This window comes from Nyctereutes procyonoides, unplaced genomic scaffold (assembly GCF_905146905.1).
Source record: "Nyctereutes procyonoides isolate TBG_1078 unplaced genomic scaffold, NYPRO_anot_genome, whole genome shotgun sequence".
Taxonomy (NCBI): Eukaryota; Metazoa; Chordata; class Mammalia; order Carnivora; family Canidae; genus Nyctereutes; species Nyctereutes procyonoides.
The window spans coordinates 60,143,505-60,157,031 of NW_026575146.1; the positions used below are offsets into that span (position 1 = coordinate 60,143,505).

Genomic DNA, 13,527 nt, shown 5'->3' on the forward strand with positions numbered 1-13,527 from the left:
ATGTCCATAGGCTAACTGAGCCCACCAGTGGCCAGTGGCAACCTCTGTCCTAGAGAGAAAGTATTATCAGAAAAGAGCTTAGAATCTGAGTAAGAAAGGCAGAACCATCCATCTGAGGAACTGAGAGATGCTCAAAAGCTTGCAACCATTCTAAATGTCTCATCCTGCGGCCTCCATATGTCTGAATATTGCCCTGTTAATAGAGTGACTTCTTTGGATTAACAGGGTATCAACCATTTTCAAATACCTCTCCTTAAAACAGAAAAATCTCATATCCTTTTAAAATGGTATCTGAAATTCAAAATGAAGTAAATACTTGGTCAAAAGGCAAATTAAAGAAATAAGACTAATTCTCTTTCCTCCAACCAATGATAATATAATCACCCTTTGTACCTTCCAACCTGGGGCAGGGAGAGTCAATGAGGTGAGGGAATGATGCTCCTCTTCTCCCTTCTTCACTCCTCCCTGGAACTTACCTGAGAATATGTGCTATGCTGTGAAGAAGTCAGAACCACTTAGATACATATCACAGAGGACTCACATAGGAATGTTCCTGGTACTAGTATTTACAAGAGCAGCAAATTAGAAATAATCAAATATGAATCAATGGGAGAATAGGTGACTAGGAAGTAAACATAGCAACTAAAATGAAAGCACCAAAACTGGATGTATTTTTGAGATGGATAACTGAAAAACATAATTTTGAGAGGAAAGATAGATTTCAGAAAGATATAGACAATATATTGGCAATTACAGGGTTTAAAAACATGCAAAGAACCTCTACGTAGCGTTTATGGAAACAGTCCTGTGAAGTAAAAGTACAAAACAGCATGGAAATTCTATACACCAAATTTAACCTCTTAAACTGGGTGGTTGGGTATGCAGATGTCAATGATATTATTCTGGGGGGTAGGCACATAGATGTTGACAATATTATACTTTGTTGTGTGCCCAAAATATTTATTTTTATAAAAAAGAGATCATGATTAAAATTCAAGGAATTTAGATTCAAGTTTTTCTGTGAGCTAGCTATAGAATCTCAGGTAAGATCCACTCCCTTTCTGGGCTTCAGTTTTGTCACCTGTAAACCGAGAGGGTTGGACCAAGTGCAGAAGGGCAAACAGGCCTCCTGTCAGCTTCAGGAGGTGCTTAGGGCAGAGAGAAGGGGATGGTTTGGGAGACCATTTCTAGGCGAGGAGTGTGGTGATTGAAAAATGATGTCTGCTTTGGGTGGGGATGCGGAGAAGTCATAGATCTTGGCCATATATTTGCCAAACGTGGAATAGATGCTCTTTTTAAAAAAAACAGTTATGTGTGTATCTGTGTTTCTGTTTATCTTTTGTCACATACATGCATATTTTAACCCTTACATAATGCCAACACATTATGTTGTTTTCCTCCTGGTCCAGTCGCATTCAAAGTTATTTGTGGATTGACTCAAATGTAGAAATTGACAATGATCAATGGTGGTGGAATATTTAAAAAATGGCTCATTTTTACTTAGCATAATGTTTTATGACTTTGTCTAGACAAATATCAATGTGTTAGATTTCAGTGTTGTTTTTTTTTTTAAAGATTGTGCTTATTTATTTGAGAGAGAGAGACAGAGATGGCAACAGAGATAGTGAGTGGGGAGGAGAAGAAGCATCCCTATAAAGTTGCTCACCAGTTGTTAACACTTTATGGAGAACTCATTTTGCATTTTGGAGACGATCCCCTAGGAAGAAGAGGGAGCAGGACATGGAAATAGTGATTTGGGGAATGGGAAGAGAATAGGTCTGGGGCCCACTGTTTGGAGGGCCAAAGAACTTGGTGCCTGTTGTTGAGGGCAAGAGATACTTCAGGCTCTTTCAGGGCAACAGAACCACAGAACCACTAGGAGACTGGCAAATGTGAAATCTGTAGGGCAGGCTTGCAGGCTGGAAGTTCAGGTAAGACTTAAAATTCGGAAACCTAAATCTGTAGAGTAGGCCAGCAGGCTGGGAATTCAGGTGGGACCCATGCACCACAATCTGAGGCAGAAGTCCTTCTTCTCTGGGAAACCTCTGTTGTCACTTTTCAACCAATTGAATGAGACCCACCCACATCCTAGAAGGTCATCTGCTTTATTTAAAGTCCCCTGATGGGGAGTGTTTATCACATCTACAAAATACCTGCTTCACAGCAACATCTAGACCAACACTTAACCAAACGCCTGGGTACAACAGTCGTTTAGCCAAACTGACGCAGAACATTAACCGTCACAGGCATTGAGATGTGAGGGGGGCAGCCTTGGCTGGAGTAAGTGAATTTCCCGGACTCTTCTGAGCCTGAAAAAAAAGTAGAAGTATGTGACTATCTATTATCTGGTCACAGAGTTGTCCAAGAGGCCCGGGTTCTGTCTAAAACCCATTCAGCCATGAACCTGCTGCCCTAGATGTGCACACAGACTCACTTTTAGGGTTTCCTGCTCAGCTCATTGCCTCTTTCAGCAACAAAAGGATGTGTGACTTATGAGCGTCCTGCACTTTATGTGTTTTGAAATAACGAATAGGTGAGTAAACTAGGAGGGGAAGAACAAGGCTGTCACCAAAATACCCTGATAAAATTAAGCTGAAGGGTTTGGAAATGATTCGTCTATCTTACCGTCCATTTGTCTGTGGTTCTTGTAGTTTATTCTGCGGTAAATGTAAAAGTTAACTGATTTTGACTGAATTTTGTCTCACTACTACAAGCTAAATCTTGTTTAATTTTAGTTGTTGGCCAGCTCAAAAATAAATAATTTATACACCTTTTAGAACATTTTTAAAATTACATATTTTTTCCTGAGCAAAAATGAAGCACCAGAAAGTATAAAGGAAATTAAAGTAATTTAGAATCCATTGCACACAGATTACCATGGCTAATACTTAATATTGCTTCAATTTCTAATTTTTTTTTGTATTTAAATTTTACAAAATCAAATTACAAGGTATACACATAGCTTGATACAGTTTTTTTAAACTTAATTTTGTGTTATTAGGATTACTTATGTGTTTAATGGCTTTCATATTTTATAGTATACATGGACTGGGACTTAGCTTCCTAATTCCCTGTTGCTGGACATTTCATGTGTACCTTATAGAATCATTTCATGTTTTTGTTATTTAGGTATTATCACAATTAATAGCCTTATACATAAATCTTTATATTCAGCTCTGATATTACTGTAGGTAAAATCTAAGATGCAAGTTACTGGGGGTAAACCTGTAGGCATTTTTAAGACTCTCAAAATGTATTGCTGAATTGCCCTCTAACAGGTTGTACCAATTTGTACTAGCAATATATGAAAGACCTAGTTTTATTATTACACCTATCCCAGTGCTAGGTATTATTGTTTTCAAATTTTACTAATTCAGAAATTGAAAATTGTACATCTCGCTTTCTCTCTTGCTTTAAAAGAGAGAGAGCATGTGAGCATAAGGTAGGGGGGAAGGGTGGAGGGAGAGGGAGAGGGTCTTTTTTATCTTTTTTTAAAAAAGATTTTTATTTATTTATTAATGAGAGACATAGAGAGACAGAGTCATAGGCAGAAGGAGAAGCAGTCTTCTTCTGGGGAGCCTGATGCGGGACTCGATCCCAGGATCCTGGGATCACGACCTGAGCCAAAGGTAGACGCTTAACCACTGAGCCACCCAGGCGCCCCAGGAGAGAATCTTAAGCAGCTCCACACCCAGCATAGAGCCTGACATGGGGCTTGATCTCATGATCCTGCGACCACTGCCTGAGCCAAAATCAAGAGTCGAACACTCAACCAACTGAGCCACCCCAGCAATCCCATCATTATTATTTTAATTTGCACTTTAAAGTAACTAGTGAGCTAAAACATTTCATAAATTTATAGGTTTTTATCTTCTTTGGGAACTGTCTATGCATCTTTTCCATCGTTTTACTTATGCCTTCACTTAGAGTTAATAGTAACCCATTACCTGCTATATAGTCTATAAATTTCCGTGATTTGTCACTTACTGTTAAGCTGTTTTTTTTCTTATCCTTAGAAAGCAGGTATTGGATATAGTAAAATTGGGTTCACAGGGCCAGGTTATAAACATTAATGTCCTAAATGGCATATATTTATTAAAAGAAAATAAGTCAGTTAAGCATCTGCCTTCAGCTCCGGTCATGATCTCAGGGTCCTGGGATGGAGCCCCACCTTTGGCTCTCTGCTCAGCTGGGAGTCTGCTTCTGCCTCTGTCCATCTCCCCTACTCATTCTCTCTCTCTCTCAAATAAATGAATAAAATCTTGTTAAAAAAAAGCAAAGAGTATATTAATTGTAACATTTATGCTAGGTAATAGATCACAGCAAGTAGGATCTGCTGTTTCTAGAGGACTGAGTTATACATTTCTAGAAAGCAAGTGCAGTATCTTCTTCCTTTCAAAGCCCACGACATCCTAGGATGAGTTATACTTTCAGTAGCTACCTATGAAATGGTGGTTGACCAAAGTTAACATTCTACTTACTGTCCATTGGTAAGTGTCAGCTCAAGAGAAGGGAGGGTGCAAATCACCTCCTGTTTTTGTAAACAAACTTTTATTGACATATAGTCATGCTTATAGTTTCCTTATTGTCCCCCAAACTTTCATATGGCCCCCCTCTGCCTCTGATGGCAGAGCTGACTATGGTAGAGACCACATAGCCCATCAAGTCTAAAGATTTTATAGTCTGGCCCTCCAGAAAGTGTGCACTGGCCCCCAACCCAGAAGTTGTCGGTGTCTGTGTACCTTCTCACACTGAATGTACTTGGTCTTTTTCTCAGTGCTCTGATGCTACTCCCAGCTCCCATCTCAGCTCCAGAAAGACTGAAGACAGAGCCTCACAGGGGTCCAGGCAGCTCAGGGCGCTCAGGGCACTCACACTCCCACACCCGTGCTCTGCCATCCCAGCTCTGCCTCACCCTCAAACCACCTATATGGGGACAGTGTCAAGTCCCAGACTGTGCAGGCATCATCCTGACCCTCCTGTTCTTAGTCACACATTTACCTTAATAGACATTCTTGGGACTTGCCCTGAGCATGTCCATCTGCCAAGACTTCTACTCAGATAAATAGTCTCCCTTCCCACTGAGGAAGGGAAGAGCTTGGTGGTTTTGCTTCATTGACCAGAGAGCTGAAGCGAGACCCAGCTAATGTGGGAGGGCCCTGCAGGACTCAGAAGCGTGGTGACTGCTGTGCAGGGCTGGGTTTTCCACCCCATGGCTCTGCCTCAAACTTCTAGGCCACTCTGGGAGAAGTGTTGCCTGTTCTTATTCTTGTGGAAAACCAGACTTCTCGATCTCCCCAGGTGGACCTTCAAGGCCTTCACTTTAATATCTAAAATCAACAGACTCGGGTCAAACTAAATGCAGCCAAAGAGACACCTCATTGCCATCCTTCTCCAAGTTCACATAGTTCCTGGTTCTGCTTTTGCATATGTGATAGGATCGCACATCTCTAAAATTAACTTGTGGTTGGGTGTGGTCACGTGATTTGGCCAACTAAATATAAGCATGAGCGATGTGTGTTACTTCTGGGTAGAAGATATAAGGGCTAACTTGGGCTTTGCTGTATTTTCTTTTTCCATCTGGCATGGTAACCAGCAACATTTGAGGTAGTGAATGCTACCTCAGCTTGGGTCTCTGAGGAACTACAAGTAATAGAGCCCCTTGCTGATCCTCAGTGGACATGGAATATGAGCAAGAATAAACCTTGGGGGTTTAGGGGTTGTTTGTTACTGCAGCATAACCAAGTCTCATCCTGACTGATACAACAGAGAAAAACTGGAACCTCTACTCATACAGCATATACCGCCATTTACAATTCTGTTTCTGAGGCATGATAATATGGGGAAATTCTTTCTATAGAACAAAAAGAAAAGAAAGGTAGGATGTAAAAATATACCTACCATTATCATTAATGCTTTATTTTTAAAAATGTTTTAAATAGGTCACCACACCACTTTCTCACAAAGAAGTGAAGTAAAAATATTGGAATGCCTATAATCATCATCTTTACATGCTGGAAGCATGTACTGTTTTCTTCTTTTATGCTTTCTGAATTTTCTTTGTATGTGAATACATTTTTAAATGTCTCAGTGTATCATTTTTTTAAGTACCCAGGGGTGCTTGTTAGATGAAGAATGATCTCGCTATCCTTATCTCTCATTCTACATATCCCCTCTTTCATATCCCAGTATATCAAATGCATAATAGGGAACTCTCCATTAGATCCTCATCAACTATAGAGAGCCCTCTTTCAAGGACACATGCCAATGTCTTGGTTGTCTTTTAGGAGTTCCGAACCCGGGCAGCCCCGGTGGCCCAGAGGTTTAGTGCCGCCTTCAGCCAGTGGTGTGATCCTGGAGACCCAGGACTGAGTCCTGCGTCGGCCTCCCTGCATGGAGCCTGTTTCTCCCTCTGCCTGTGTCTCTGCCTCTCTCTCTGTGTCTGTCATGAATAAATAAATAAAAGCTTTGAAAAAAAAAAAAAAAAGGAGTTCCTAACCCAGTGAACCTAGAAGGAGCGGCTACATACATCCTTCCTGCAAGGATGTAAGAGATCAGGTCTGGGCCCATGGCTTTTTGCTCTCATGCAGCCAAGCTGTCAACCAGTAGATTTCAAGAGTAGATTTTTGATACCGTATATATAGATCATGATTCCTTTAAAAAAGAGTTATCCTAGTCATCATGACATGGTTTGTTAGCAGTTACAAACCATGTAACCTGACTTCCTCATTTTACAGATGGCAAGATTTGGCCTAGGGGATGTTAAGTGACTTTCTTGAATGAAATAACAACAGAGAAATAAAGGTCTTATGATTCCCAGTATAGTACTACTCATTCTCTCATTCACTCTGCATTACATACTGTCTGCTATTTGCATGACTTTGTGTCAGGTCAGCTGTGTGGGAATTGTAAGGATGAACAAAGCACAGCATTAGTACTCCAAGATTCTTACAATCAAGTACTGGAGACAAGGTATTCAAAAAACTATTCTCATTGGCATAAGCTGGGCTAAAATTAAAAGCCAGATTTCTGTATACCCTCTATTGATCAAATGTCTGTGGTTTTGTTTTGTTTTCTTGCATGAATCTCTTGTCTTCCCCCTAAGAACTTCCACCTAAGAACTGACCACAACTTCCACAGGCCAGCATGGCACAGGTGCCTCCATTCCCCATTTCCCCTCAGTGGTTTCCGATCTTCTCTTCCTTTTCCCATGATAACATTTTCATAAAGGAAATATTAGAATACCTGTATATCATAAGGGGGTGATCTTCAGTCTTCCCGTGTGTCTCCTTTACTCTCACTACTACATCCACACCTCTGACATGAATGCATGAGTTTTTTTTTCTCCACCAGGAAATTCTCTGTGATACCGGCTTGGTGTTCTATGATTTAACTCAATTCTGACAGTACCTACCTGGAGATAGCATGAGATCCCACCCGTTAAGAGCTTGATCCCACAAGACTGCCCTCCCCACCCTTCACACCCTACTGCAGATGCCAGTGGCAAGTCCCAGTTGTCACCTGTGCTTTTGACCAATTAGCTGTAAATCTGAGGTTCCCAACGTCCCCTCCTTAGGTTCAATGAATTTGCAAGAGTGGTTCACAGAGCTCAGGAAAACAGTTTACTTACTTTTTACCAATTCATTATAAAAGGTTATGATACAGATGAACATCCAGATGGAAGAAATGCATAGGGCAAGATGTGTGGGGGTTTCCATGCTCTATGCGTTTGCCACTCTCCTAGCACCAATATGTGCTCACCAACGCAAAAGCTCTTGGAAGCTCTACCTTAGGGATTTTTATGGAGGCTTTATTCCATAGGTATAACCAATCATTAACTCCATCTTTAGCCCTTCTCCCCTCTCTGGAGAATGGGGTTTGGGAGTAGGAGGTGGAGCTGAAAATTCCAAGCTTCTAATCATAGCTTGGTCTTTTCTGGTGACCAGTCCCATCCCACTCTCCCACCTCCTCCCCCATCCAGGAGCTCACCAAGAGTAACCTCTTCACAACAAAAGACAGTGCTATCATCCAGGAAATTTCAAGGGACTTGGGAACTCTGTCAGGAAGTGAAGTCAAGGGATCCCTGGGTGGTGCAGCGGTTTGGCGCCTGCCTTTGGCCCAGGGCGCAATCCTGGAGACCCGGGATCGAATCCCACGTCGGGCTCCCTGCATGGAGCCTGCTTCTCCCTCTGCCTGTGTCTCTGCCTCTCTCTCTCTCTCTCTCTGTGTGTGTGTGACTATCATGAATAAATAAATAAAATCTTTAAAAAAAAAAAAAAGGAAGTGAAGTCAAAAGCCAAAGGTTAGAACAAAAGATGCTCCTAGAGCTCTTATCTCTTAGGAAATTACAAAGATTGTAGGAATTTTGTGCCAGGAACCCAGGCCAGAGACCAGTACATAAATTTTCTATTATCTCACAAAAGCAGATTAAAATGGTGGTGAAACTGGAAGGGGGGCTATAAACCCTACCATAGATCCCTGCAAAGGCCTCTAAAGTACATATGTACTTCTTGGAACATATTCAGAAAATTATGTAGCTCTCAAACTATCACTTTATTCCAAAACCCACCTTATTTATGTATCCTCAGAATCCCCAGAAACACCAGCCCCATGTCCCACTTCCTTCCATGCAGAGAACAGCTATTCCAGGGAGAGAGGGGGGTGTTGGAGGAGGAGACACTGACGGCCTCATTCACCTAGGGTCATGGTTTTTAAATGTGTGAGAAGTCAGTGTATTTTTTATAGTTTTCTATGGCTTTATAAGAAGCACAAATACTACATAAGAGTTCAGAGGTGGGGAAAAATATCATTTTAGGGTGGGGATAGTCAGAGAAGAGGGAAATTTTCATGGAAGAGGTGCCTGGAGGTGACCAAGCAAGAATGGAAGTTACAGACTATTCAAGATGGGGGGACCAGGGGGAAAGGCAGAGGTAGGGAGACATGAGCATCCGTGGAAAAAGCCATGGGCCCCTAGCCTGGAAAAAGCCAAGTGTGAGATAAGAGGAAAGACTGTCAGGGGCCATCCTGGGAACCAGGAGTTCCAGACAAAGGAAGTTAGATTTCACTCATCAGGCATGGGTGCCTTGGTCAGGTCTCAGCAGGAAGTGGAGGGCACACTTACAGATTTTATTAGTTACAAAGACAAGAGCAAAGAATAGAGGAGACCAATGGGGGAAGTTGAGCACCCTGGAGCTGGCAAGAGCAGGGAAGAGTTGACCATCCCTAGGCCTGAAGGGGACGTGGGAAGAAGCAGTTACCAGAACACTGGTAAGAAACAGCAGTAGGAGAGGGCTCCTCCACAAGGATAAAATCAGTTGGCAACCTGCCTTGGGGGGTTGCTGAAGCATGCACACCCCACCCTCACTATGCTGCCCATGACAATTTTCTTTATCCTTTGGCCTGGGAGGAAAGCATGCAGTGGGAGCCAGGGGGAAGACAGACTGGTGAGTAGTCCAATGTCATCCTCCTGTGACCTGTGCAGAGTAGAGCAGGGAGGAGAATGAGTCTGCAGGAAAGAACAGAGAAATATCTAGTGCAATGGGGATCTATCAAAGGTTTTGAATAGCCCCATGAACTGAGCTGACTGCAGGCCAGAGGATGGAGAGAAAAAACCTCTTGCAAGGAGTCTGGAGACCTGGACCCAGGGCCGTGGTAGAGAAGCACAGACAAAGCTTCTGAACTATGCTGCATCGGATACATGAGCTTTCCCGCCCCACCCCCCCACCCCCTTCAGCGGTTTGTCACTCCAATCTCATTTTTGAGAGCTCATATCCTTTCTGATCGGAAAACTGATTTTCCCTATTTGTGGACTTCTCTCCCCAGATTTGAACCTGTGGTTTCAGGAGCTGGGGTGACCTGATGGGACATCCTCAAGACGCTTCTGGACTCTGAACAAGAAACTGTGGCCTGCAGAGCTGCTTGTTTGTACTTTTCCAATGTGTAGATCCAGTGTTCACCTGGATACTGCAAAAAGATGAGGCAGCTCCTGGCCTCCTGTGCTCAGAGGAAGCCAGGCAGCCTGCCGCTCACAGATCCAGGCTCTCCCCTCTGCAGACTGTGACGCTAAGCAAGCACTACGGCACTTTAGAAAATGATCACGCTGGATGCTAGATGCCAATGAGTGTTCTGAGGCTCCTTCTTGCTGCCAGACTGAGCACAAAGGGAATTTTGCCCCTCACACTTCCAAAGTGATTTCCAGAAGCAGAGATGATTTCCAGTTACAGAAATGGACCAATTTCCAGTAGATGATTTTTATCTACAGTTTTGTCTGGATACCAGAAAAGCTTATTGAGGCCATGAACTCGCAGAGCTTTAAACAAAGTCGAGGCATAATTGACATGTCATACGGCTTAGTGGAATCTTGAAAGCCTCTGAGTTGTTTGAATTAACAGAAAGCATTTAATTACATAGTGCGCGACGACAAATTGTAGAGAAAGGCCGTTGAGTATTTTTGTGAGATCTAAATCACAAAGCATTTGTTTTAACCTGTAATGACACCATATTGAATGATTTTTTAAAAAACTATATCTTCCTTTTTAAAAAAATGCTGTTGTTTTGATTTTTTTTTTTTTAACCTCAGAAACCAATGGCATCCATTTAAAAAAATCTGGCACACTAATATGCTGCACCTGCCAAGATTTCAGATGGGTACCCATAATGGTCAAAGCTTCTTTCCTGGCCTTCTCTATGGCTTTAAACTTCACCTTTCAGTGGTTCGGTTCCAAGTCTGGACACAGCGACACTCACTTGGCAAGGCCTTTGATGTTTGGTGATGTAGAAATGCTGTGGAATCCCCTTATGTGTGTGTCAAGGGGGAAGGTCAATTTTACTGCTTGCAGCAACAACCGGTTAGTCATGTTAAGTTTGTTCTGTGCTGCAACCATAACCTATAAACTCCCAAATGTATACCTTGTCAAGCCCAGTAGAGTCCTAGGTTAGTGGGTTATCTTTCTCAGTTTTGAACCATGAGGATCGGAGCAGGTTATATCTTCCCCTTAGACTGTGAGAACTCCGGAGGGCAAGAAGGGAGCAGGGTTTTGTCAGTGCTACGGCGTGTTGGGTGGGATAGATGCTTCATGCATGGTTGGCTCCGAGACTCATCAAAATATGGAGGAGAATAGCTACATGTAATATTCTTACTTTTTATGACCTTTATATGATTGGCTAAAAGGTATATAATGGCACTCCTTAAAAACACAAAAGCTTTTGTGATGAGTTCTGTGTCTTTAAAAAAAAAAAAGTACCTTTTACAAAGGAAGCAAAAATAGCATTTGGGAGAGTTTGAGGAATTGAGAAAAGCTGAACAAACAAAAATTACCTATGATTTCATCATCTTGACACAAATATTTTCATTTTTGCTATTGGCATTTGGTCCTTGTCCTGACATAGACACGATTTCAGCCATAGTTGTGATTTTCTGTCCTTTTTTAAATTTGTCATCATACCACGGGCTCCCAGCTGTGTGGCTGACTGGTCCTCCTAATTATCATTTTTTAATGGATGCATGAGTCATAGATCATAATGAGAGGGGTTTGGGCCCAAGCTCTCTTCATCCCCTGAATGCCCATTTTTTGACTAGTGGACTACAGTGACCTTTAGGGTTTAAAGAGTAGTATCATTTCAGAGTAGTGTTTAGGAATCCCTGAAAAGCCTGGGTATTTCCATTTCCCCCAATGCACAGATACCTTCATAGATGACTTCAAGTCCCTTTGGGGATGGCTTTGAGGAAGATCTGCCATATTTGTGGCATTGTTGCAGGGTCCTCTCTGAGAATTAGGGAAGAAGCTATGATGCTCAGTTGTGAAAAAGTCAAGTCAGATTTCTATTCTATAGATCAAGTAATGCTTTGGTAGGCTGGCTGTCTATTTCATTCTTAAAGCCAACCACTACTAAAGATTTCCTAAAAGTAAAGAATTCTGATGCCTATTCTGGATCTTATCCTCTCTACTGAATTCAGGAAGCCCATCTCGGGGACAGACTTTCCTCCTATCATCCTTGGCCTGTAGAAAGCAGCTACCTGGAAGTGTTCAAGGTGGCTGGGGCTCCCTCACTAATGCATTTCTCAATGCTCTCATGAAGGGAATGTTCCTTTGGCCCTTTCAAGGTGAAGAAATATGCACAGTTCATACATGATGAATTACTTCATTATTTCTAACTCCTAAAGCCTTCAGGAGCCTTCCTGTTTATTATTCCATAGAAATCCTATCAACTCAATGTCACCATTGAGCATAGGTTTCAGCCAAACAACTAAGTAAACAGACCACTCCCAGCTGCTCAAGCTGATAACATTTGTTTCAGCTTGCTTTTGCTGTATAACAAAACTTAAGGCTTTCACAGCTTAGGTTTATCATGTATGCTTTTATGATTTTGTATGTCAGCAATTTAGGCTGGGTTTAGCTGGAGCAACTCATTTCTGTTTTATATGGCACCAGCTGGGCTCACTCATGCATTTGCAGGCAGTTGACAGATTGGAGACTGCTGGTCTTAGGTGGCCTCAGTCAACATTTTGGAGCTGGTGCTGTTAGCTGCACCATGTATCTTCAGCAGGTCTATCTGCTTTTTTCGGTCTGGAAGCTGGTCCAAAAACAGCAAAAGAGGTTTTTGGGTTTTGTTTGCATCACATTTGCTAATTATTTGTTGGCCAAAGCAACTCAGGTAGCTAGGCCAAAGTCCATGTGGGAGGGAGTTACACAACAAGGGCCTGCTCTAAAGAATGGCATTATTCCCTGGGGGCTGTTGCTGTAGCCATTTACTGTAGCATTAAGTCCAAAAACCTATGGAAAGTGTATTATATCAGGGTTACCTAAATTTGGCCCCAACACAATGTTGTCTTCTGTTTTGGCCTGATACCCTTAGAATCCATCTTGATATTTATTAATTAGGTTTCTTCTAGGATCAATTTAACAAAATCTTGTGATTTTGGGGGGGTAAATCCTTTTCCTCCAGAGCAAGACTATGCCCTTCTCCCCCCAGGAATATGCTGGGATCTAACTCTAGATAAAAGCCCAAGGGCCATGAGAGCTGAGAGCAGTGGGGTTTAAAAAGAATAGGGATCCCCATGCAAGGCACCTGCCTCATCTGTGCTCAGCACAGGTCTTTAAGCAAAAGAAGGCTGATATCATCAAATAGGAAATGAGAGGCTTCTTCCAAAGGAAGTTCAAGGATATTGAGGGGTCAGGGGAGGTCAAGATTTTCAGCTTCATCCAAGTCTGCCCCAATGTTCCTGTTCCCAGTGTTGGAGTCCTATTCCTTCCAAATTCCTGCCCCAACTGTCATACGTGAGACTTGGCCAGTCTGTGAATGTTTGATTGGAGTTTAATTTGTAAAATATGTCTGTCCTGTAACTTAGAAGGAATAAGAAACAGGGAAGGCTTAGGAGCCCTCTGATGCTCTGAAGACAATTTGAGCCTCATGCTCTGTCCTCGTTATTTCCCTCCCACCAGCACCCCAGCACAATCAGAAGCAGCCACCTCAGCCTACATTCCTTGTGACCATCTTTGGCAGTTGGGGAACCTCCACACCTCTGCA

The 13,527-nt window shown here is 42.4% G+C and overlaps 1 protein-coding gene across 1 annotated transcript in view; it reads left to right on the plus strand.

The window, feature by feature from the left end:
* The window catches only part of PDCD1LG2 (programmed cell death 1 ligand 2), a 60,159-nt gene extending 49,495 nt beyond the window's left edge, over positions 1-10,664 (plus strand). Inside the window, exon 7 of the mRNA XM_055309439.1 lies at positions 9,823-10,664. Coding sequence (XP_055165414.1) covers positions 9,823-9,828 — 6 coding nt within the window. The 3' untranslated portion in view covers positions 9,829-10,664. The remainder of the gene's footprint in view (positions 1-9,822) is intronic.
* The last annotated feature ends 2,863 nt before the right edge of the window (positions 10,665-13,527 follow it).